The sequence below is a fragment of the Pteropus medius genome, unplaced genomic scaffold (genome assembly GCF_902729225.1).
Source record: "Pteropus medius unplaced genomic scaffold, Ma_sr-lr_union100, whole genome shotgun sequence".
In the NCBI taxonomy this organism is placed as follows: domain Eukaryota; kingdom Metazoa; phylum Chordata; class Mammalia; order Chiroptera; family Pteropodidae; genus Pteropus; species Pteropus medius.
The window spans coordinates 1-23,987 of NW_024341739.1; the positions used below are offsets into that span (position 1 = coordinate 1).

The window sequence follows — 23,987 nt, forward strand, 5'->3', positions numbered from 1 at the left end:
TGAACTTTATATTTGGGCACTGTCGCTGTTTTCCGACGATTTTCTCTCGTTCTCTAACATTTCCTCGGAGAAGACCCAGTCCTCGTTTAAGAAAACAAAAACAGAAGTAAAAACACGTGGACCTGAAAATTCTGAGAATATTAATTCGGAGTTTTGGAAAAGTTCTCCATTGTTTCCTGTTACGGATACCTGTGTGGATGTATATCTCTATCTCTAAGTCTATCTCTATGTCTATCTCTATGTCTATCTCTATGTCTATCTCTATGTCTATCTCTATATCTATATCTGTATCTATATCTGTATCTATATCTATATCTATATCTATATCTATATCTATATCTATACCTTTATCTATACCTATATCTATATCTACGTCTATACACATCTAGAAAAACTTCTGTGTATATTTCTCCTCAGAAAGAGGTGGTTTTTGTTTTTTTTTTTTTTTTATCTCATCCCTCATAGTTTTTCACAGCTTTATTGAGGTACCGTTTCCATGTCCCGCCATTGCACCATGTCAAATTTCCAATTCAATGATTTTTTTCTGTGGCCAGCCAGTTATGTAATTTACGAAGTGATCCTCTCCACCCCCTACCCCCACCCCCCTCACACTAGTTCCCACCTGGCACTGTACATAATTATCGCAACATTTTTGACTGTATTCTCCATGCGGCACTTCACATCCCCGTGACTGCTTTGTAACTGCCGATGGGTACTTGTCAATCCCTTCAGCTTTTCCACCCAACCCCCAGACCCCCCTCCCATCTGGCGATCGCCCGTTTGCTCTCTGTATCTCTGAGTCTGTTTTGGTTTTGTGTGTTCGATTGGTTTTGTTCTTTAGATTCCAGGTGGAAGTGAGATCCTATGCTACTGTTCTTTCTCTGACGTATTTCACTTAGCCTCACACCCTCTCGGGCCATGTATGTGGTTGCAGATGGCAAGGTTTCCTTCTTTCTCTCATGGCCGGGTCATATTCCATCGGATGTACGCAGCACGACTTCTTTATGCAGTCATCTGTCGATGGGCACTGAGGTTCTTTCCGTCCGTTGCCTGTTGCAGCAGCGCTGCGGGGTGCAGAGAACTTTTTGGATCAGTGGTTTGGTTTTCTTTGCGTGAATACCCGGAAGGAAGGGCAGTCGCTGGGTCGTAGGGTAGTTAGTTGTGTTTTTAAGTTTCTGAGGCATCTCCAAACCGTTTTCCACAGTGCTCGTCCCAATCTGCAATCCCAGCAACGGCGGCCGAGGGCCCCGTCTCCTCCCCCTCCTCGGCAACACTCGTTCTTGTGATCTGTTGAGGAGAGCCACTCTGACAGGCGTGAGGTGATAGCTCGTTGTGGTTTGAGTTTGCATTTCTCTGACGATCAGTGACATCGAGCGTCTTTTCATACGTGTGCTGGCCATGCGCGTGTCCTCTTTGGAGAAATGCCTGTCCAGGTCCTCTGCCCAGTTTTTAATTGGGTCGTTTGTCTTTCCGAGACGTAGTTGTGTTTGTTCATCACGAGCTCCTCTCTCACTGTCCCGTGATGCTTAAAAGCACGTGCATTCCTATTTAGGAACAAAGGGCGCGTTCGATTCGACTAGGTAATGAGCGCGGATCTGATCTGGAGCATGATGTCCGTTTCACTAAGAGGCTTCTCCCCCGAATGGGAAGATGGAGTGTGTCAACGATTCGGTGGTCTCCCGTGGGGATACGGGGCATGCAGCCGGCAGGGACGGGAGAGGCCCTCCCAGATGCCAAAAGCCCGGCATTTCTCGAACGTCGCAAGGCTTCCGTGGCTCCCTCTTCTAGGTAGATGTGCTCCTCTGTTTGGTTTCCCTTGGCTGGACAGGTTTGCAGTGGTCTGAGACTTGCTCTGATTTGAGTTTCCTTCCTAGTCAGTTAACTGCCTTTCTTGGGAGTGTCGTTCTGGGAGATCGAAGCGGGTCCGATGCCAGTTTGGCTTTGTTCAGTGCAAGTAAGTTCGGGGCAGGATCAGAGCAGGGCAGCGGCAAACAGGCCTGTGTTCAGACTGTAGCTCTGCGACGTCACGGTCCACCCGGGACCCTCTCCAGTCCTTCGATTTCATTGACTCTGTTCTTGCACTTTCTCTGATTGCGCTCGGCCTTCAGTTGCAGGTATTTTCCAGTCTCTGGTGCTTGCCCGTCTGAAAGTCTCTCCCGTTCGTCACCCGCCAAGGTTTCCTCGCCAGGTCCGCTTCGCTCCCTGTATCCTTTTTCGTGTGCGTATGCGTAGGTAACTGGTTTTGCGCCCGGTGCGCCACCACGAGTCAACTGTCTTCTTTGAAGTTTGTTTTCTTTTTTGACTTTCTAAAAGGAAAAATAGGTTAAGAAACAATTAATGCATTTCCGTGGCTCGAAAGGCCCAGGGTTCTCCTCCCCGTAGGCAGCCAATGAAGTATTATTGCCATCATCGGGAGAAGAAAGGGGGAGGAGAGGATGAAGGAAGCTTCACGTTAAGAGAAAGTGCAGAGGCGTGAGAGTGGAATGTTCAGAAACATGTCTTTCAGAAGCACGTGGTTTCCGAGTGCACGCGACACACCGCCCAAGACGGACCTCGTTCCGTGCCGTGCCGCAAGTGTCAACAGAGGCAACAGGATGGGGATTGGGTGCCCTGGGTTCTCTGACCGCGGCGGAGCTAAGCCGGAGATCATTCACGGAATGATCTGGGAAAATCCCCAAATATCTGGAAACGAGTGATCCAGTGCACGTCTGAACAACGTGTGGGTCAACGGAGAGACCGGGGGGAACTCAAGATGACTTGGGACTGGACGGAAGCAAAGCACCACATAGCAAGATTTGTGGGGTGCAGCTAGAGCAGTGCTTAGATGCAAGTTTTGTAGCACCGAAGTGCTGATATGAAAATTTAGGAGACGTCTCAAGGAAATGATCTTCTCACTTCGTAGCTTAGGAAAGGAAAAGAATTGGGGACGAAATCCATCTAAATCAAGCGGGAGGAAGGAAGAAGTTGTCCCAAGTCAGGAAGTGTTTTATGACCTAGGACCCAGCTCACATGCCGTGGCCCCTGAATAGAACAAGGTGAAGCATGTCTGCTCTTACTGGGCAGTGGTCCCAGGGAGAGGCCGGTGGGTCAGCTTTCGGGTCTGAGGTTGGGCTGGCCATTTGGAAAAGTGGAACGCTCTTTCCACGGCGTGGTTCCAAAGGACAGTCGTCCGAAGCCGCTGGGGCCGAGCGAGGGTTCCTGGTGCTTGGACTCTGGGCCAAAGTACATGGAAGCAACCACCCGAGGCTCGGTCCCGTGAACGGCAGGTACCTATGCGCCTAGAAGCAAGTGGCTGGCCGAGAAGAGCCTGCTCTAAAATCACGTGTTCTTCTCGTCAGCTGTCTTGCTAACTTCCTGCCCCTAGGAACAAAGATGAAAGTCCAACCTCACGGCTGAGACTGCCCTTGGAGAATACCACTTCTCCTTCCTGCCGCTGTGATTTTCAGGCCGCGTGGGTTTCTACTTTTCCTATGCACCGGCACCCACGTTCCCCGGGGCCCCAGGCCAGCCACCTCGCCCCAGGCCTATACAGCACGTGGTCTTAAAAGGATGACCGATGTTGTGTGTTCCAGGGTCCCACGCAATACCTTCTCCCTCCGTCCACGGAGATCGTGAGCCGCCTGGGGATGGACGGGGCACGGGTCGGCGGCACGGACGCTTGCTTGGATACCTGCCGAAAGCTTAAAAGGTGAGGGTTCTGCACACACCAATCCACCAGAGACCATTGTTTACTTAGGAACCAATAACTTTATTGGAAGAAATGGCAAACCTGGAAGAAGAAGTGGAAAATGGGGAAAAAAAGAGAAACAAAAAATAAAACCTCAAGGGAATGTCTGGCAAGGGCGATACTGCAACATGCATGCCGGGCGTGGTGACCTGGAGAAGTCACCCCACGGCCACGGGGAAGGCAGTCCAGGCTCAGTCCTTGTCGCTGTCGTGCAGGGTGAGCTTGTCAAAGAGGTGCTTGTCAAAGAATTGGGGACGAAATCCATCTAAATCAAGCGGGAGGAAGGAAGAAGTTGTCCCAAGTCAGGAAGTGTTTTATGACCTAGGACCCAGCTCACATGCCGTGGCCCCTGAATAGAACAAGGTGAAGCATGTCTGCTCTTGCTGGGCAGTGGTCCCAGGGAGAGGCCGGTGGGTCAGCTTTCGGGTCTGAGGTTGGGCTGGCCATTTGGAAAAGTGGAACGCTCTTTCCACGGCGTGGTTCCAAAGGACAGTCGTCCGAAGCCGCTGGGGCCGAGCGAGGGTTCCTGGTGCTTGGACTCTGGGCCAAAGTACATGGAAGCAACCACCCGAGGCTCGGTCCCGTGAACGGCAGGTACCTATGCGCCTAGAAGCAAGTGGCTGGCCGAGAAGAGCCTGCTCTAAAATCACGTGTTCTTCTCGTCAGCTGTCTTGCTAACTTCCTGCCCCTAGGAACAAAGATGAAAGTCCAACCTCACGGCTGAGACGGCCCTTGGAGAATACCACTTCTCCTTCCTGCCGCTGTGATTTTCAGGCCGCGTGGGTTTCTACTTTTCCTATGCACCGGCACCCACGTTCCCCGGGGCCCCAGGCCAGCCACCTCGCCCCAGGCCTATACAGCACGTGGTCTTAAAAGGATGACCGATGTTGTGTGTTCCAGGGTCCCACGCAATACCTTCTCCCTCCGTCCACGGAGATCGTGAGCCGCCTGGGGATGGACGGGGCACGGGTCGGCGGCACGGACGCTTGCTTGGATACCTGCCGAAAGCTTAAAAGGTGAGGGTTCTGCACACACCAATCCACCAGAGACCATTGTTTACTTAGGAACCAATAACTTTATTGGAAGAAATGGCAAACCTGGAAGAAGAAGGGGAAAATGGGGAAAAAAAGAGAAACAAAAAATAAAACCTCAAGGGAATGTCTGGCAAGGGCGATACTGCAACATGCATGCCGGGCGTGGTGACCTGGAGAAGTCACCCCACGGCCACGGGGAAGGCAGTCCAGGCTCAGTCCTTGTCGCTGTCGTGCAGGGTGAGCTTGTCAAAGAGGTGCTCGGCCAGGCCCGATTGCGGGGCTCCCATCTTGCACAGGTTGGTGAGATGGTCGCCCAGCTCCGTGATGAACTTCACCTGCTCGTGCAGGTAGCGACTCATCAGGAAGTCGCACAGGCGGGCGTCCTTCTTCTCGGTGGCCAGCCGGTGCAGACTGAACAGGCTCTGGTTCACATCCATCGCCAGGTGCAAGGCGCACTCCATGACCCTCACCCGGTCGTGCCAGCGGTTGCGGTCAGGCCTGCCGATCTCGCGCAGACGCAGGTGGGCCCCGCGCTGGTTGTGCAGCCACATGAGCCTCTGGGCGTACTCCGTCTCCTTGCTGGACTGCTGCCGGAAGAACTGGACGACGTGCTTGAGGGCCGCGTCCTCGCGTTCGAAGTACAAGGCCATGGACTCGTACACGTAGGAGGCGTAGAGCTCCAGGTTGATCTGGTTGTTGACGGCGGCCTCACAGTCGGGCTGGTAGCTGTGGCGCGCACACGACGGCGGCAGCGCGGTCGACATGACTGGCGGTGCAGGCGCGGCGGGCGCCAAGGCCGAGGCGGCGACGAAGCCGGGGCTGCGGGGCGAGCAGCGGCAGCGGCAGCGGCGGCGGCGGCGGGGTCTCCGGGTGCTCCCAGCGGTGGGCGACCAGGGAGGCTGCGGGCCGAGTCAGGGGCGGTGGAAACCTGGAGGCGCTCTCAAGGCGGACGAGGAGGAGGGCGCTCTGGGGCGGGGCGGGGCGTCAGCTCCTGTGGGGGACCGGAACTGGGGGGTCCGTTGAGGCCTGGGGGCGTGGGGGTGGAGTCCTTTACGTTACGTTCGCGGTGGGCAAGCGGGGAGCCCCGCGGGCGGGCGGGCGCGGGTGCGGGCGCGGGCGACAGAGGCGGCTGGGGAGCTAGGGGAGGCTCGCAGAGGGGAGCGAGCGCGGCGTTCCAGCTTCCATCCCAGCCCGCAGAGGCGGGCGACTGTGAGCTGAGCACGGGGCGTCTATGAACTTTATATTTGGGCACTGTCGCTGTTTTCCGACGATTTTCTCTCGTTCTCTAACATTTCCTCGGAGAAGACCCAGTCCTCGTTTAAGAAAACAAAAACAGAAGTAAAAACACGTGGACCTGAAAATTCTGAGAATATTAATTCGGAGTTTTGGAAAAGTTCTCCATTGTTTCCTGTTACGGATACCTGTGTGGATGTATATCTCTATCTCTAAGTCTATCTCTATGTCTATCTCTATGTCTATCTCTATGTCTATCTCTATGTCTATCTCTATATCTATATCTGTATCTATATCTGTATCTATATCTATATCTATATCTATATCTATACCTTTATCTATACCTATATCTATATCTACGTCTATACACATCTAGAAAAACTTCTGTGTATATTTCTCCTCAGAAAGAGGTGGTTTTTGTTTTTTTTTTTTTTTTATCTCATCCCTCATAGTTTTTCACAGCTTTATTGAGGTACCGTTTCCATGTCCCGCCATTGCACCATGTCAAATTTCCAATTCAATGATTTTTTTCTGTGGCCAGCCAGTTATGTAATTTACGAAGTGATCCTCTCCACCCCCTACCCCCACCCCCCTCACACTAGTTCCCACCTGGCACTGTACATAATTATCGCAACATTTTTGACTGTATTCTCCATGCGGCACTTCACATCCCCGTGACTGCTTTGTAACTGCCGATGGGTACTTGTCAATCCCTTCAGCTTTTCCACCCAACCCCCAGACCCCCCTCCCATCTGGCGATCGCCCGTTTGCTCTCTGTATCTCTGAGTCTGTTTTGGTTTTGTGTGTTCGATTGGTTTTGTTCTTTAGATTCCAGGTGGAAGTGAGATCCTATGCTACTGTTCTTTCTCTGACGTATTTCACTTAGCCTCACACCCTCTCGGGCCATGTATGTGGTTGCAGATGGCAAGGTTTCCTTCTTTCTCTCATGGCCGGGTCATATTCCATCGGATGTATGCAGCACGACTTCTTTATGCAGTCATCTGTCGATGGGCCCTGAGGTTCTTTCCGTCCGTTGCCTGTTGCAGCAGCGCTGCGGGGTGCAGAGAACTTTTTGGATCAGTGGTGTGGTTTTCTTTGCGTGAATACCCGGAAGGAAGGGCAGTCGCTGGGTCGTAGGGTAGTTAGTTGTGTTTTTAAGTTTCTGAGGCATCTCCAAACCGTTTTCCACAGTGCTCGTCCCAATCTGCAATCCCAGCAACGGCGGCCGAGGGCCCCGTCTCCTCCCCCTCCTCGGCAACACTCGTTCTTGTGATCTGTTGAGGAGAGCCACTCTGACAGGTGTGAGGTGATAGCTCGTTGTGGTTTGAGTTTGCATTTCTCTGACGATCAGTGACATCGAGCGTCTTTTCATACGTCTGCTGGCCATGCGCGTGTCCTCTTTGGAGAAATGCCTGTCCAGGTCCTCTGCCCAGTTTTTAATTGGGCCGTTTGTCTTTCCGAGACGTAGTTGTGTTTGTTCATCACGAGCTCCTCTCTCACTGTCCCGTGATGCTTAAAAGCACGTGCATTCCTATTTAGGAACAAAGGGCGCGTTCGATTCGACTAGGTAATGAGCGCGGATCTGATCTGGAGCATGATGTCCGTTTCACTAAGAGGCTTCTCCCCGAATGGGAAGATGGAGTGTGTCAACGATTCGGTGGTCTCCCGTGGGGATACGGGGCATGCAGCCGGCAGGGACGGGAGAGGCCCTCCCAGATGCCAAAAGCCCGGCATTTCTCGAACGTCGCAAGGCTTCCGTGGCTCCCTCTTCTAGGTAGATGTGCTCCTCTGTTTGGTTTCCCTTGGCTGGACAGGTTTGCAGTGGTCTGAGACTTGCTCTGATTTGAGTTTCCTTCCTAGTCAGTTAACTGCCTTTCTTGGGAGTGTCGTTCTGGGAGATCGAAGCGGGTCCGATGCCAGTTTGGCTTTGTTCAGTGCAAGTAAGTTCGGGGCAGGATCAGAGCAGGGCAGCGGCAAACAGGCCTGTGTTCAGACTGTAGCTCTGCGACGTCACGGTCCACCCGGGACCCTCTCCAGTCCTTCGATTTCATTGACTCTGTTCTTGCACTTTCTCTGATTGCGCTCGGCCTTCAGTTGCAGGTATTTTCCAGTCTCTGGTGCTTGCCCGTCTGAAAGTCTCTCCCGTTCGTCACCCGCCAAGGTTTCCTCGCCAGGTCCGCTTCGCTCCCTGTATCCTTTTTCGTGTGCGTATGCGTAGGTAACTGGTTTTGCGCCCGGTGCGCCACCACGAGTCAACTGTCTTCTTTGAAGTTTGTTTTCTTTTTTGACTTTCTAAAAGGAAAAATAGGTTAAGAAACAATTAATGCATTTCCGTGGCTCGAAAGGCCCAGGGTTCTCCTCCCCGTAGGCAGCCAATGAAGTATTATTGCCATCATCGGGAGAAGAAAGGGGGAGGAGAGGATGAAGGAAGCTTCACGTTAAGAGAAAGTGCAGAGGCGTGAGAGTGGAATGTTCAGAAACATGTCTTTCAGAAGCACGTGGTTTCCGAGTGCACGCGACACACCGCCCAAGACGGACCTCGTTCCGTGCCGTGCCGCAAGTGTCAACAGAGGCAACAGGATGGGGATTGGGTGCCCTGGGTGCTCTGACCGCGGCGGAGCTAAGCCGGAGATCATTCACGGAATGATCTGGGAAAATCCCCAAATATCTGGAAACGAGTGATCCAGTGCACGTCTGAACAACGTGTGGGTCAACGGAGAGACCGGGGGGAACTCAAGATGACTTGGGACTGGACGGAAGCAAAACACCACATAGCAAGATTTGTGGGGTGCAGCTAGAGCAGTGCTTAGATGCAAGTTTTGTAGCACCGAAGTGCTGATATGAAAATTTAGGAGACGTCTCAAGGAAATGATCTTCTCACTTCGTAGCTTAGGAAAGGGAAAGAATTGGGGACGAAATCCATCTAAATCAAGCGGGAGGAAGGAAGAAGTTGTCCCAAGTCAGGAAGTGTTTTATGACCTAGGACCCAGCTCACATGCCGTGGCCCCTGAATAGAACAAGGTGAAGCATGTCTGCTCTTACTGGGCAGTGGTCCCAGGGAGAGGCCGGTGGGGCAGCTTTCGGGTCTGAGGTTGGGCTGGCCATTTGGAAAAGTGGAACGCTCTTTCCACGGCGTGGTTCCAAAGGACAGTCGTCCGAAGCCGCTGGGGCCGAGCGAGGGTTCCTGGTGCTTGGACTCTGGGCCAAAGTACATGGAAGCAACCACCCGAGGCTCGGTCCCGTGAACGGCAGGTACCTATGCGCCTAGAAGCAAGTGGCTGGCCGAGAAGAGCCTGCTCTAAAATCACGTGTTCTTCTCGTCAGCTGTCTTGCTAACTTCCTGCCCCTAGGAACAAAGATGAAAGTCCAACCTCACGGCTGAGACGGCCCTTGGAGAATACCACTTCTCCTTCCTGCCGCTGTGATTTTCAGGCCGCGTGGGTTTCTACTTTTCCTATGCACCGGCACCCACGTTCCCCGGGGCCCCAGGCCAGCCACCTCGCCCCAGGCCTATACAGCACGTGGTCTTAAAAGGATGACCGATGTTGTGTGTTCCAGGGTCCCACGCAATACCTTCTCCCTCCGTCCACGGAGATCGTGAGCCGCCTGGGGATGGACGGGGCACGGGTCGGCGGCACGGACGCTTGCTTGGATACCTGCAGAAAGCTTAAAAGGTGAGGGTTCTGCACACACCAATCCACCAGAGACCATTGTTTACTTAGGAACCAATAACTTTATTGGAAGAAATGGCAAACCTGGAAGAAGAAGGGGAAAATGGGGAAAAAAAGAGAAACAAAAAATAAAACCTCAAGGGAATGTCTGGCAAGGGCGATACTGCAACATGCATGCCGGGCGTGGTGACCTGGAGAAGTCACCCCACGGCCACGGGGAAGGCAGTCCAGGCTCAGTCCTTGTCGCTGTCGTGCAGGGTGAGCTTGTCAAAGAGGTGCTCGGCCAGGCCCGATTGCGGGGCTCCCATCTTGCACAGGTTGGTGAGATGGTCGCCCAGCTCCGTGATGAACTTCACCTGCTCGTGCAGGTAGCGACTCATCAGGAAGTCGCACAGGCGGGCGTCCTTCTTCTCGGTGGCCAGCCGGTGCAGACTGAACAGGCTCTGGTTCACATCCATCGCCAGGTGCAAGGCGCACTCCATGACCCTCACCCGGTCGTGCCAGCGGTTGCGGTCAGGCCTGCCGATCTCGCGCAGACGCAGGTGGGCCCCGCGCTGGTTGTGCAGCCACATGAGCCTCTGGGCGTACTCCGTCTCCTTGCTGGACTGCTGCCGGAAGAACTGGACGACGTGCTTGAGGGCCGCGTCCTCGCGTTCGAAGTACAAGGCCATGGACTCGTACACGTAGGAGGCGTAGAGCTCCAGGTTGATCTGGTTGTTGACGGCGGCCTCACAGTCGGGCTGGTAGCTGTGGCGCGCACACGACGGCGGCAGCGCGGTCGACATGACTGGCGGTGCAGGCGCGGCGGGCGCCAAGGCCGAGGCGGCGACGAAGCCGGGGCTGCGGGGCGAGCAGCGGCAGCGGCGGCGGCGGCGGGGTCTCCGGGTGCTCCCAGCGGTGGGCGACCAGGGAGGCTGCGGGCCGAGTCAGGGGCGGTGGAAACCTGGAGGCGCTCTCAAGGCGGACGAGGAGGAGGGCGCTCTGGGGCGGGGCGGGGCGTCAGCTCCTGTGGGGGACCGGAACTGGGGGGTCCGTTGAGGCCTGGGGGCGTGGGGGTGGAGTCCTTTACGTTACGTTCGCGGTGGGCAAGCGGGGAGCCCCGCGGGCGGGCGGGCGCGGGCGACAGAGGGCGGGCGCGGGTGCGGGCGCGGGCGACAGAGGCGGCTGGGGAGCTAGGGGAGGCTCGCAGAGGGGAGCGAGCGCGGCGTTCCAGCTTCCATCCCAGCCCGCAGAGGCGGGCGACTGTGAGCTGAGCACGGGGCGTCTATGAACTTTATATTTGGGCACTGTCGCTGTTTTCCGACGATTTTCTCTCGTTCTCTAATATTTCCTCTGAGAAGACCCAGTCCTCGTTTAAGAAAACGAAAACAGAAGTAAAAACACGTGGGCCTGAAAATTCTGAGAATATTAATTAGGAGTTTTGGAAAAGTTCTCCATTGTTTCCTGTTACGGATACCTGTGTGGATGTATATCTCTATCTCTAAGTCTATCTCTATGTCTATCTCTATCTCTATCTCTATCTCTGTATCTGTATCTGTATCTGTATCTGTATCTGTATCTATATCTATATCTATATCTATATCTATATCTATATCTATATCTTTATCTATACCTATATCTACATCTATGTCTATACACATCTAGAAAAACTTCTGTGTATATTTCTCCTCAGAAAGAGGTGGTTTTTGTTTTTTTTTTTATTTCGTCCCTCATAGTTTTTCACAGCTTTATTGAGGTACCGTTTCCATGTCCCGCCATTGCACCATGTCAAATTTCCAATTCAATGATTTTTTTCTGTGGCCAGCCAGTTATGTAATTTACGAAGTGATTCTCTCCACCCCCCACCCCCACCCCCCTCAGACTAGTTCCCACCTGGCACTGTACATAATTATCGCAACATTTTTGACTGTATTCTCCATGCGGCACTTCACATCCCCGTGACTGTTTTGTAACTGCCGATGGGTACTTGTCAATCCCTTCAGCTTTTCCACCCAACCCCCAGACCCCCCTCCCATCTGGCAATCGCCCGTTTGCTCTCTGTATCTCTGAGTCTGTTTTGGTTTTGTGTGTTTGATTGGTTTTGTTCTTTAGGTTCCAGGTGGAAGTGAGATCCTATGCTACTGGTCTTTCTCTGACGTATTTCACTTAGCCTCACACCCTCTCGGGCCATGTATGTGGTTGCAGATGGCAAGGTTTCCTTCTTTCTCTCATGGCCGGGTCATATTCCATCGGATGTACGCAGCACGACTTCTTTATGCAGTCATCTGTCGATGGGCACTGAGGTTCTTTCCGTCCGTTGCCTGTTGCAGCAGCGCTGCGGGGTGCAGAGAACTTTTTGGATCAGTGGTTTGGTTTTCTTTGCGTGAATACCCGGAAGGAAGGGCAATCGCTGGGTCGTAGGGTAGTTAGTTGTGTTTGTAAGTTTCTGAGGCATCTCCAAACCGTTTTCCACAGTGCTCGTCCCAATCTGCAATCCCAGCAACGGCGGCCGAGGGCCCCGTCTCCTCCCCCTCCTCGGCAACACTGGTTCTTGTGATCTGTTGAGGAGAGCCACTCTGACAGGTGTGAGGTGATAGCTCGTTGTGGTTTGAGTTTGCATTTCTCTGACGATCAGTGACATCGAGCGTCTTTTCATACGTGTGCTGGCCATGCGCGTGTCCTCTTTGGAGAAATGCCTGTCCAGGTCCTCTGCCCAGTTTTTAATTGGGTCGTTTGTCTTTCCGAGACGTAGTTGTGTTTGTTCATCACGAGCTCCTCTCTCACTGTCCCGTGATGCTTAAAAGCACGTGCATTCCTATTTAGGAACAAAGGGCGCGTTCGATTCGACTAGGTAATGAGCGCGGATCTGATCTGGAGCATGATGTCCGTTTCACTAAGAGGCTTCTCCCCCGAATGGGAAGATGGAGTGTGTCAACGATTCGGTGGTCTCCCGTGGGGATACGGGGCATGCAGCCGGCAGGGACGGGAGAGGCCCTCCCAGATGCCAAAAGCCCGGCATTTCTCGAACGTCGCAAGGCTTCCGTGGCTCCCTCTTCTAGGTAGATGTGCTCCTCTGTTTGGTTTCCCTTGGCTGGACAGGTTTGCAGTGGTCTGAGACTTGCTCTGATTTGAGTTTCCTTCCTAGTCAGTTATCTGCCTTTCTTGGGAGTGTCGTTCTGGGAGATCGAAGCGGGTCCGATGCCAGTTTGGCTTTGTTCAGTGCAAGTAAGTTCGGGGCAGGATCAGAGCAGGGCAGCGGCAAACAGGCCTGTGCTCAGACTGTAGCTCTGCGACGTCACGGTCCACCCGGGACCCTCTCCAGTCCTTCGATTTCATTGACTCTGTTCTTGCACTTTCTCTGATTGCGCTCGGCCTTCAGTTGCAGGTATTTTCCAGTCTCTGGTGCTTGCCCGTCTGAAAGTCTCTCCCGTTCGTCACCCGCCAAGGTTTCCTCGCCAGGTCCGCTTCGCTCCCTGTATCCTTTTTCGTGTGCGTATGCGTAGGTAACTGGTTTTGCGCCCGGTGCGCCACCACGAGTCAACTGTCTTCTTTGAATTTTGTTTTCTTTTTTGACTTTCTAAAAGGAAAAATAGGTTAAGAAACAATTAATGCATTTCCGTGGCTCGAAAGGCCCAGGGTTCTCCTCCCCGTAGGCAGCCAATGAAGTATTATTGCCATCATCGGGAGAAGAAAGGGGGAGGAGAGGATGAAGGAAGCTTCACGTTAAGAGAAAGTGCAGAGGCGTGAGAGTGGAATGTTCAGAAACATGTCTTTCAGAAGCACGTGGTTTCCGAGTGCACGCGACACACCGCCCAAGACGGACCTCGTTCCGTGCCGTGCCGCAAGTGTCAACAGAGGCAACAGGATGGGGATTGGGTGCCCTGGGTTCTCTGACCGCGGCGGAGCTAAGCCGGAGATCATTCACGGAATGATCTGGGAAAATCCCCAAATATCTGGAAACGAGTGATCCAGTGCACGTCTGAACAACGTGTGGGTCAACGGAGAGACCGGGGGGAACTCAAGATGACTTGGGACTGGACGGAAGCAAAGCACCACATAGCAAGATTTGTGGGGTGCAGCTAGAGCAGTGCTTAGATGCAAGTTTTGTAGCACCGAAGTGCTGATATGAAAATTTAGGAGACGTCTCAAGGAAATGATCTTCTCACTTCGTAGCTTAGGAAAGGGAAAGAATTGGGGACGAAATCCATCTAAATCAAGCGGGAGGAAGGAAGAAGTTGTCCCAAGTCAGGAAGTGTTTTATGACCTAGGACCCAGCTCACATGCTGTGGCCCCTGAATAGAACAAGGTGAAGCATGTCTGCTCTTACTGGGCAGTGGTCCCAGGGAGAGGCCGGTGGGTCAGCTTTCGGGTCTGAGGTTGGGCTGGCCATTTGGAAAAGTGGAACGCTCTTTCCACGGCGTGGTTCCAAAGGACAGTCGTCCGAAGCCACTGGGGCCGAGCGAGGGTTCCTGGTGCTTGGACTCTGGGCCAAAGTACATGGAAGCAACCACCCGAGGCTCGGTCCCGTGAACGGCAGGTACCTATGCGCCTAGAAGCAAGTGGCTGGCCGAGAAGAGCCTGCTCTAAAATCACGTGTTCTTCTCGTCAGCTGTCTTGCTAACTTCCTGCCCCTAGGAACAAAGATGAAAGTCCAACCTCACGGCTGAGACTGCCCTTGGAGAATACCACTTCTCCTTCCTGCCGCTGTGATTTTCAGGCCGCGTGGGTTTCTACTTTTCCTATGCACCGGCACCCACGTTCCCCGGGGCCCCAGGCCAGCCACCTCGCCCCAGGCCTATACAGCACGTGGTCTTAAAAGGATGATCGATGTTGTGTGTTCCAGGGTCCCACGCAATACCTTCTCCCTCCGTCCACGGAGATCGTGAGCCGCCTGGGGATGGATGGGGCACGGGTCGGCGGCACGGACGCTTGCTTGGATACCTGCTGAAAGCTTAAAAGGTGAGGGTTCTGCACACACCAATCCACCAGAGACCATTGTTTACTTAGGAACCAATAACTTTATTGGAAGAAATGGCAAACCTGGAAGAAGAAGGGGAAAAGGGGAAAAAAACAACAAAACAAACAAACAAAAACCTCAAGGGAATGTCTGGCAAGGGCGATACTGCAACATGCATGCCGGGCGTGGTGACCTGGAGAAGTCACCCCACGGCCACGGGGAAGGCAGTCCAGGCTCAGTCCTTGTCGCTGTCGTGCAGGGTGAGCTTGTCAAAGAGGTGCTCGGCCAGGCCCGATTGCGGGGCTCCCATCTTGCACAGGTTGGTGAGATGGTCGCCCAGCTCCGTGATGAACTTCACCTGCTCGTGCAGGTAGCGACTCATCAGGAAGTCGCACAGGCGGGCGTCCTTCTCTCGGTGGCCAGCCGGTGCAGACTGAACAGGCTCTGGTTCACATCCATCGCCAGGTGCAAGGCGCACTCCATGACCCTCACCCGGTCGTGCCAGCGGTTGCGGTCAGGCCTGCCGATCTCGCGCAGACGCAGGTGGGCCCCGCGCTGGTTGTGCAGCCACATGAGCCTCTGGGCGTACTCCGTCTCCTTGCTGGACTGCTGCCGGAAGAACTGGACGACGTGCTTGAGGGCCGCGTCCTCGCGTTCGAAGTACAAGGCCATGGACTCGTACACGTAGGAGGCGTAGAGCTCCAGGTTGATCTGGTTGTTGACGGCGGCCTCACAGTCGGGCTGGTAGCTGTGGCGCGCACACGACGGCGGCAGCGCGGTCGACATGACTGGCGGTGCAGGCGCGGCGGGCGCCAAGGCCGAGGCGGCGACGAAGCCGGGGCTGCGGGGCGAGCAGCGGCAGCGGCGGCGGCGGCGGCGGGGTCTCCGGGTGCTCCCAGCGGTGGGCGACCAGGGAGGCTGCGGGCCGAGTCAGGGGCGGTGGAAACCTGGAGGCGCTCTCAAGGCGGACGAGGAGGAGGGCGCTCTGGGGCGGGGCGGGGCGTCAGCTCCTGTGGGGGACCGGAACTGGGGGGTCCGTTGAGGCCTGGGGGCGTGGGGGTGGAGTCCTTTACGTTACGTTCGCGGTGGGCAAGCGGGGAGCCCCGCGGGCGGGCGGGTGCGGCCGACAGAGGGCGGGCGCGGGTGCGGGCGCGGGCGACAGGGGCGGCTGGGGAGCTAGGGGAGGCTCGCAGAGGGGAGCGAGCGCGGCGTTCCAGCTTCCATCCCAGCCCGCAGAGGCGGGCGACTGTGAGCTGAGCACGGGGCGTCTATGAACTTTATATTTGGGCACTGTCGCTGTTTTCCGACGATTTTCTCTCGTTCTCTAATATTTCCTCTGAGAAGACCCAGTCCTCGTTTAAGAAAACGAAAACAGAAGTAAAAACACGTGGGCCTGAAAATTCTGAGAATATTAATTAGGAGTTTTGGAAAAGTTCTCCATTGTTTCCTGTTACGGATACCTGTGTGGATGTATATCTCTATCTCTAAGTCTATCTCTATGTCTATCTCTATGTCTATCTCTATGTCTATCTCTATCTCTGTATCTGTATCTGTATCTGTATCTATATCTATATCTATATCTATATCTATATCTATATCTTTATCTATACCTATATCTACATCTATGTCTATACACATCTAGAAAAACTTCTGTGTATATTTCTCCTCAGAAAGAGGTGGTTTTTGTTTTTTTTTTTTATTTCGTCCCTCATAGTTTTTCACAGCTTTATTGAGGTACCGTTTCCATGTCCCGCCATTGCACCATGTCAAATTTCCAATTCAATGATTTTTTTCTGTGGCCAGCCAGTTATGTAATTTACGAAGTGATTCTCTCCACCCCCCACCCCCACCCCCCTCAGACTAGTTCCCACCTGGCACTGTACATAATTATCGCAACATTTTTGACTGTATTCTCCATGCGGCACTTCACATCCCCGTGACTGTTTTGTAACTGCCGATGGGTACTTGTCAATCCCTTCAGCTTTTCCACCCAACCCCCAGACCCCCCTCCCATCTGGCAATCGCCCGTTTGCTCTCTGTATCTCTGAGTCTGTTTTGGTTTTGTGTGTTTGATTGGTTTTGTTCTTTAGGTTCCAGGTGGAAGTGAGATCCTATGCTACTGGTCTTTCTCTGACGTATTTCACTTAGCCTCACACCCTCTCGGGCCATGTATGTGGTTGCAGATGGCAAGGTTTCCTTCTTTCTCTCATGGCCGGGTCATATTCCATCGGATGTACGCAGCACGACTTCTTTATGCAGTCATCTGTCGATGGGCCCTGAGGTTCTTTCCGTCCGTTGCCTGTTGCAGCAGCGCTGCGGGGTGCAGAGAACTTTTTGGATCAGTGGTTTGGTTTTCTTTGCGTGAATACCCGGAAGGAAGGGCAATCGCTGGGTCGTAGGGTAGTTAGTTGTGTTTGTAAGTTTCTGAGGCATCTCCAAACCGTTTTCCACAGTGCTCGTCCCAATCTGCAATCCCAGCAACGGCGGCCGAGGGCCCCGTCTCCTCCCCCTCCTCGGCAACACTCGTTCTTGTGATCTGTTGAGGAGAGCCACTCTGACAGGTGTGAGGTGATAGCTCGTTGTGGTTTGAGTTTGCATTTCTCTGACGATCAGTGACATCGAGCGTCTTTTCATACGTCTGCTGGCCATGCGCGTGTCCTCTTTGGAGAAATGCCTGTCCAGGTCCTCTGCCCAGTTTTTAATTGGGCCGTTTGTCTTTCCGAGACGTAGTTGTGTTTGTTCATCACGAGCTCCTCTCTCACTGTCCCGTGATGCTTAAAAGCACGTGCATTCCTATTTAGGAACAAAGGGCGCGTTCGATTCGACTAGGTAATGAGCGCGGATCTGATCTGGAGCATGATGTCCGTTTCACTAAGAGGCTTCTCCCCCGAATGGGAAGATGGAGTGTGTCAACGATTCGGTGGTCTCCCGTGGGGATACGGGGCATGCAGCCGGCAGGGACGGGAGAGGCCCTCCCAGATGCCAAAAGCCCGGCATTTCTCGAACGTCGCAAGGCTTCCGTGGCTCCCTCTTCTAGGTAGATGTGCTCCTCTGTTTGGTTTCCCTTGGCTGGACAGGTTTGCAGTGGTCTGAGACTTGCTCTGATTTGAGTTTCCTTCCTAGTCAGTTAACTGCCTTTCTTGGGAGTGTCGTTCTGGGAGATCGAAGCGGGTCCGATGCCAGTTTGGCTTTGTTCAGTGCAAGTAAGTTCGGGGCAGGATCAGAGCAGGGCAGCGGCAAACAGGCCTGTGTTCAGACTGTAGCTCTGCGACGTCACGGTCCACCCGGGACCCTCTCCAGTCCTTCGATTTCATTGACTCTGTTCTTGCACTTTCTCTGATTGCGCTCAGCCTTCAGTTGCAGGTATTTTCCAGTCTCTGGTGCTTGCCCGTCTGAAAGTCTCTCCCGTTCGTCACCCGCCAAGGTTTCCTCGCCAGGTCCGCTTCGCTCCCTGTATCCTTTTTCGTGTGCGTATGCGTAGGTAACTGGTTTTGCGCCCGGTGCGCCACCACGAGTCAACTGTCTTCTTTGAAGTTTGTTTTCTTTTTTGACTTTCTAAAAGGAAAAATAGGTTAAGAAACAATTAATGCATTTCCGTGGCTCGAAAGGCCCAGGGTTCTCCTCCCCGTAGGCAGCCAATGAAGTATTATTGCCATCATCGGGAGAAGAAAGGGGGAGGAGAGGATGAAGGAAGCTTCACGTTAAGAGAAAGTGCAGAGGCGTGAGAGTGGAATGTTCAGAAACATGTCTTTCAGAAGCACATGGTTTCCGAGTGCACGCGACACACCGCCCAAGACGGACCTCGTTCCGTGCCGTGCCGCAAGTGTCAACAGAGGCAACAGGATGGGGATTGGGTGCCCTGGGTTCTCTGACCGCGGCGGAGCTAAGCCGGAGATCATTCACGGAATGATCTGGGAAAATCCCCAAATATCTGGAAACGAGTGATCCAGTGCACGTCAGAACAACGTGTGGGTCAACGGAGAGACCGGGGGGAACTCAAGATGACTTGGGACTGGACGGAAGCAAAGCACCACATAGCAAGATTTGTGGGGTGCAGCTAGAGCAGTGCTTAGATGCAAGTTTTGTAGCACCGAAGTGCTGATATGAAAATTTAGGAGACGTCTCAATGAAATGATCTTCTCACTTCGTAGCTTAGGAAAGGGAAAGAATTGGGGACGAAATCCATCTAAATCAAGCGGGAGGAAGGAAGAAGTTGTCCCAAGTCAGGAAGTGTTTTATGACCTAGGACCCAGCTCACATGCCGTGGCCCCTGAATAGAACAAGGTGAAGCATGTCTGCTCTTACTGGGCAGTGGTCCCAGGGAGAGGCCGGTGGGTCAGCTTTCGGGTCTGAGGTTGGGCTGGCCATTTGGAAAAGTGGAACGCTCTTTCCACGGCGTGGTTCCAAAGGACAGTCGTCCGAAGCCGCTGGGGCCGAGCGAGGGTTCCTGGTGCTTGGACTCTGGGCCAAAGTACATGGAAGCAACCACCCGAGGCTCGGTCCCGTGAACGGCAGGTACCTATGCGCCTAGAAGCAAGTGGCTGGCCGAGAAGAGCCTGCTCTAAAATCACGTGTTCTTCTCGTCAGCTGTCTTGCTAACTTCCTGCCCCTAGGAACAAAGATGAAAGTCCAACCTCACGGCTGAGACGGCCCTTGGAGAATACCACTTCTCCTTCCTGCCGCTGTGATTTTCAGGCCGCGTGGGTTTCTACTTTTCCTATGCACCGGCACCCACGTTCCCCGGGGCCCCAGGCCAGCCACCTCGCCCCAGGCCTATACAGCACGTGGTCTTAAAAGGATGACCGATGTTGTGTGTTCCAGGGTCCCACGCAATACCTTCTCCCTCCGTCCACGGAGATCGTGAGCCGCCTGGGGATGGACGGGGCACGGGTCGGCGGCACGGACGCTTGCTTGGATACCTGCCGAAAGCTTAAAAGGTGAGGGTTCTGCACACACCAATCCACCAGAGACCATTGTTTACTTAGGAACCAATAACTTTATTGGAAGAAATGGCAAACCTGGAAGAAGAAGGGGAAAATGGGGAAAAAAAGAGAAACAAAAAATAAAACCTCAAGGGAATGTCTGGCAAGGGCGATACTGCAACATGCATGCCGGGCGGGGTGACCTGGAGAAGTCACCCCACGGCCACGGGGAAGGCAGTCCAGGCTCAGTCCTTGTCGCTGTCGTGCAGGGTGAGCTTGTCAAAGAGGTGCTCGGCCAGGCCCGATTGCGGGGCTCCCATCTTGCACAGGTTGGTGAGATGGTCGCCCAGCTCCGTGATGAACTTCACCTGCTCGTGCAGGTAGCGACTCATCAGGAAGTCGCACAGGCGGGCGTCCTTCTTCTCGGTGGCCAGCCGGTGCAGACTGAACAGGCTCTGGTTCACATCCATCGCCAGGTGCAAGGCGCACTCCATGACCCTCACCCGGTCGTGCCAGCGGTTGCGGTCAGGCCTGCCGATCTCGCGCAGACGCAGGTGGGCCCCGCGCTGGTTGTGCAGCCACATGAGCCTCTGGGCGTACTCCGTCTCCTTGCTGGACTGCTGCCGGAAGAACTGGACGACGTGCTTGAGGGCCGCGTCCTCGCCTTCGAAGTACAAGGCCATGGACTCGTACACGTAGGAGGCGTAGAGCTCCAGGTTGATCTGGTTGTTGACGGCGGCCTCACAGTCGGGCTGGTAGCTGTGGCGCGCACACGACGGCGGCAGCGCGGTCGACATGACTGGCGGTGCAGGCGCGGCGGGCGCCAAGGCCGAGGCGGCGACGAAGCCGGGGCTGCGGGGCGAGCAGCGGCAGCGGCGGCGGCGGCGGCGGCGGCGGGGTCTCCGGGTGCTCCCAGCGGTGGGCGACCAGGGAGGCTGCGGGCCGAGTCAGGGGCGGTGGAAACCTGGGGGCGCTCTCAAGGCGGACGAGGAGGAGGGCGCTCTGGGGCGGGGCGGGGCGTCAGCTCCTGTGGGGGACCGGAACTGGGGGGTCCGTTGAGGCCTGGGGGCGTGGGGGTGGAGTCCTTTACGTTACGTTCGCGGTGGGCAAGCGGGGAGCCCCGCGGGCGAGCGGGCGGGTGCGGCCGACAGAGGGCGGGCGCGGGTGCGGGCGCGGGCGACAGGGGCGGCTGGGGAGCTAGGGGAGGCTCGCAGAGGGGAGCGAGCGCGGCGTTCCAGCTTCCATCCCAGCCCGCAGAGGCGGGCGACTGTGAGCTGAGCACGGGGCGTCTATGAACTTTATATTTGGGCACTGTCGCTGTTTTCCGACGATTTTCTCTCGTTCTCTAACATTTCCTCGGAGAAGACCCAGTCCTCGTTTAAGAAAACAAAAACAGAAGTAAAAACACGTGGACCTGAAAATTCTGAGAATATTAATTCGGAGTTTTGGAAAAGTTCTCCATTGTTTCCTGTTACGGATACCTGTGTGGATGTATATCTCTATCTCTAAGTCTATCTCTATGTCTATCTCTATGTCTATCTCTATGTCTATCTCTATGTCTATCTCTATATCTATATCTGTATCTATATCTGTATCTATATCTATATCTATATCTATATCTATATCTATATCTATACCTTTATCTATACCTATATCTATATCTACGTCTATACACATCTAGAAAAACTTCTGTGTATATTTCTCCTCAGAAAGAGGTGGTTTTTGTTTTTTTTTTTTTTTTATCTCATCCCTCATAGTTTTTCACAGCTTTATTGAGGTACCGTTTCCATGTCCCGCCATTGCACCATGTCAAATTTCCAATTCAATGATTTTTTTCTGTGGCCAGCCAGTTATGTAATTTACGAAGTGATCCTCTCCACCCCCTACCCCCACCCCCCTCACACTAGTTCCCACCTGGCACTGTACATAATTATCGCAACATTTTTGACTGTATTCTCCATGCGGCACTTCACATCCCCGTGACTGCTTTGTAACTGCCGATGGGTACTTGTCAATCCCTTCAGCTTTTCCACCCAACCCCCAGACCCCCCTCCCATCTGGCGATCGCCCGTTTGCTCTCTGTATCTCTGAGTCTGTTTTGGTTTTGTGTGTTCGATTGGTTTTGTTCTTTAGATTCCAGGTGGAAGTGAGATCCTATGCTACTGTTCTTTCTCTGACGTATTTCACTTAGCCTCACACCCTCTCGGGCCATGTATGTGGTTGCAGATGGCAAGGTTTCCTTCTTTCTCTCATGGCCGGGTCATATTCCATCGGATGTACGCAGCACGACTTCTTTATGCAGTCATCTGTCGATGGGCACTGAGGTTCTTTCCGTCCGTTGCCTGTTGCAGCAGCGCTGCGGGGTGCAGAGAACTTTTTGGATCAGTGGTTTGGTTTTCTTTGCGTGAATACCCGGAAGGAAGGGCAGTCGCTGGGTCGTAGGGTAGTTAGTTGTGTTTTTAAGTTTCTGAGGCATCTCCAAACCGTTTTCCACAGTGCTCGTCCCAATCTGCAATCCCAGCAACGGCGGCCGAGGGCCCCGTCTCCTCCCCCTCCTCGGCAACACTCGTTCTTGTGATCTGTTGAGGAGAGCCACTCTGACAGGCGTGAGGTGATAGCTCGTTGTGGTTTGAGTTTGCATTTCTCTGACGATCAGTGACATCGAGCATCTTTTCATACGTGTGCTGGCCGTGCGCGTGTCCTCTTTGGAGAAATGCCTGTCCAGGTCCTCTGCCCAGTTTTTAATTGGGTCGTTTGTCTTTCCGAGACGTAGTTGTGTTTGTTCATCACGAGCTCCTCTCTCACTGTCCCGTGATGCTTAAAAGCACGTGCATTCCTATTTAGGAACAAAGGGCGCGTTCGATTCGACTAGGTAATGAGCGCGGATCTGATCTGGAGCATGATGTCCGTTTCACTAAGAGGCTTCTCCCCCGAATGGGAAGATGGAGTGTGTCAACGATTCGGTGGTCTCCCGTTGGGATACGGGGCATGCAGCCGGCAGGGACGGGAGAGGCCCTCCCAGATGCCAAAAGCCCGGCATTTCTCGAACGTCGCAAGGCTTCCGTGGCTCCCTCTTCTAGGTAGATGTGCTCCTCTGTTTGGTTTCCCTTGGCTGGACAGGTTTGCAGTGGTCTGAGACTTGCTCTGATTTGAGTTTCCTTCCTAGTCAGTTAACTGCCTTTCTTGGGAGTGTCGTTCTGGGAGATCGAAGCGGGTCCGATGCCAGTTTGGCTTTGTTCAGTGCAAGTAAGTTCGGGGCAGGATCAGAGCAGGGCAGCGGCAAACAGGCCTGTGCTCAGACTGTAGCTCTGCGACGTCACGGTCCACCCGGGACCCTCTCCAGTCCTTCGATTTCATTGACTCTGTTCTTGCACTTTCTCTGATTGCGCTCGGCCTTCAGTTGCAGGTATTTTCCAGTCTCTGGTGCTTGCCCGTCTGAAAGTCTCTCCCGTTCGTCACCCGCCAAGGTTTCCTCGCCAGGTCCGCTTCGCTCCCTGTATCCTTTTTCGTGTGCGTATGCGTAGGTAACTGGTTTTGCGCCCGGTGCGCCACCACGAGTCAACTGTCTTCTTTGAATTTTGTTTTCTTTTTTGACTTTCTAAAAGGAAAAATAGGTTAAGAAACAATTAATGCATTTCCGTGGCTCGAAAGGCCCAGGGTTCTCCTCCCCGTAGGCAGCCAATGAAGTATTATTGCCATCATCGGGAGAAGAAAGGGGGAGGAGAGGATGAAGGAAGCTTCACGTTAAGAGAAAGTGCAGAGGCGTGAGAGTGGAATGTTCAGAAACATGTCTTTCAGAAGCACGTGGTTTCCGAGTGCACGCGACACACCGCCCAAGACGGACCTCGTTCCGTGCCGTGCCGCAAGTGTCAACAGAGGCAACAGGATGGGGATTGGGTGCCCTGGGTTCTCTGACCGCGGCGGAGCTAAGCCGGAGATCATTCACGGAATGATCTGGGAAAATCCCCAAATATCTGGAAACGAGTGATCCAGTGCACGTCTGAACAACGTGTGGGTCAACGGAGAGACCGGGGGGAACTCAAGATGACTTGGGACTGGACGGAAGCAAAGCACCACATAGCAAGATTTGTGGGGTGCAGCTAGAGCAGTGCTTAGATGCAAGTTTTGTAGCACCGAAGTGCTGATATGAAAATTTAGGAGACGTCTCAAGGAAATGATCTTCTCACTTCGTAGCTTAGGAAAGGGAAAGAATTGGGGACGAAATCCATCTAAATCAAGCGGGAGGAAGGAAGAAGTTGTCCCAAGTCAGGAAGTGTTTTATGACCTAGGACCCAGCTCACATGCCGTGGCCCCTGAATAGAACAAGGTGAAGCATGTCTGCTCTTACTGGGCAGTGGTCCCAGGGAGAGGCCGGTGGGTCAGCTTTCGGGTCTGAGGTTGGGCTGGCCATTTGGAAAAGTGGAACGCTCTTTCCACGGCGTGGTTCCAAAGGACAGTCGTCCG

The 23,987-nt window shown here is 53.8% G+C and overlaps 4 protein-coding genes across 4 annotated transcripts; all 4 read right to left on the minus strand.

Moving 5' to 3' along the window:
• Window positions 1-4,865: 4,865 nt before the first annotated feature.
• LOC120593208 (ferritin heavy chain-like) lies at window positions 4,866-5,583 on the minus strand. The gene has a single exon (XM_039850918.1). The coding sequence runs from the start codon at window positions 5,523-5,525 to the stop codon at window positions 4,974-4,976; it is 552 nt and encodes a 183-aa protein (XP_039706852.1). The 5' UTR covers window positions 5,526-5,583; the 3' UTR covers window positions 4,866-4,973.
• A 4,207-nt stretch (window positions 5,584-9,790) lies between these two features.
• LOC120593218 (ferritin heavy chain-like) lies at window positions 9,791-10,508 on the minus strand. The gene has a single exon (XM_039850923.1). The coding sequence runs from the start codon at window positions 10,448-10,450 to the stop codon at window positions 9,899-9,901; it is 552 nt and encodes a 183-aa protein (XP_039706857.1). The 5' UTR covers window positions 10,451-10,508; the 3' UTR covers window positions 9,791-9,898.
• A 4,242-nt stretch (window positions 10,509-14,750) lies between these two features.
• On the minus strand, window positions 14,751-15,466 carry LOC120593223 (ferritin heavy chain-like). The gene is given in 2 exon segments (XM_039850936.1): window positions 14,751-15,000; window positions 15,003-15,466. Coding segments are annotated over 2 exon segments (549 nt in total). The 5' UTR covers window positions 15,388-15,466; the 3' UTR covers window positions 14,751-14,836.
• A 4,268-nt stretch (window positions 15,467-19,734) lies between these two features.
• LOC120593227 (ferritin heavy chain-like) lies at window positions 19,735-20,398 on the minus strand. Its single transcript, XM_039850950.1, has one exon. The coding sequence runs from the start codon at window positions 20,318-20,320 to the stop codon at window positions 19,769-19,771; it is 552 nt and encodes a 183-aa protein (XP_039706884.1). The 5' UTR covers window positions 20,321-20,398; the 3' UTR covers window positions 19,735-19,768.
• Between the last annotated feature and the right edge of the window lie 3,589 nt (window positions 20,399-23,987).

Coding starts and splice junctions, on each gene's coding strand:
- LOC120593208 (XM_039850918.1), bottom strand. CDS start 5,525: ATGTCGACCGCGCTGCCGCCGTCGTGTGCGCGCCACAGCTACCAGCCC.
- LOC120593227 (XM_039850950.1), bottom strand. CDS start 20,320: ATGTCGACCGCGCTGCCGCCGTCGTGTGCGCGCCACAGCTACCAGCCC.
- LOC120593218 (XM_039850923.1), bottom strand. CDS start 10,450: ATGTCGACCGCGCTGCCGCCGTCGTGTGCGCGCCACAGCTACCAGCCC.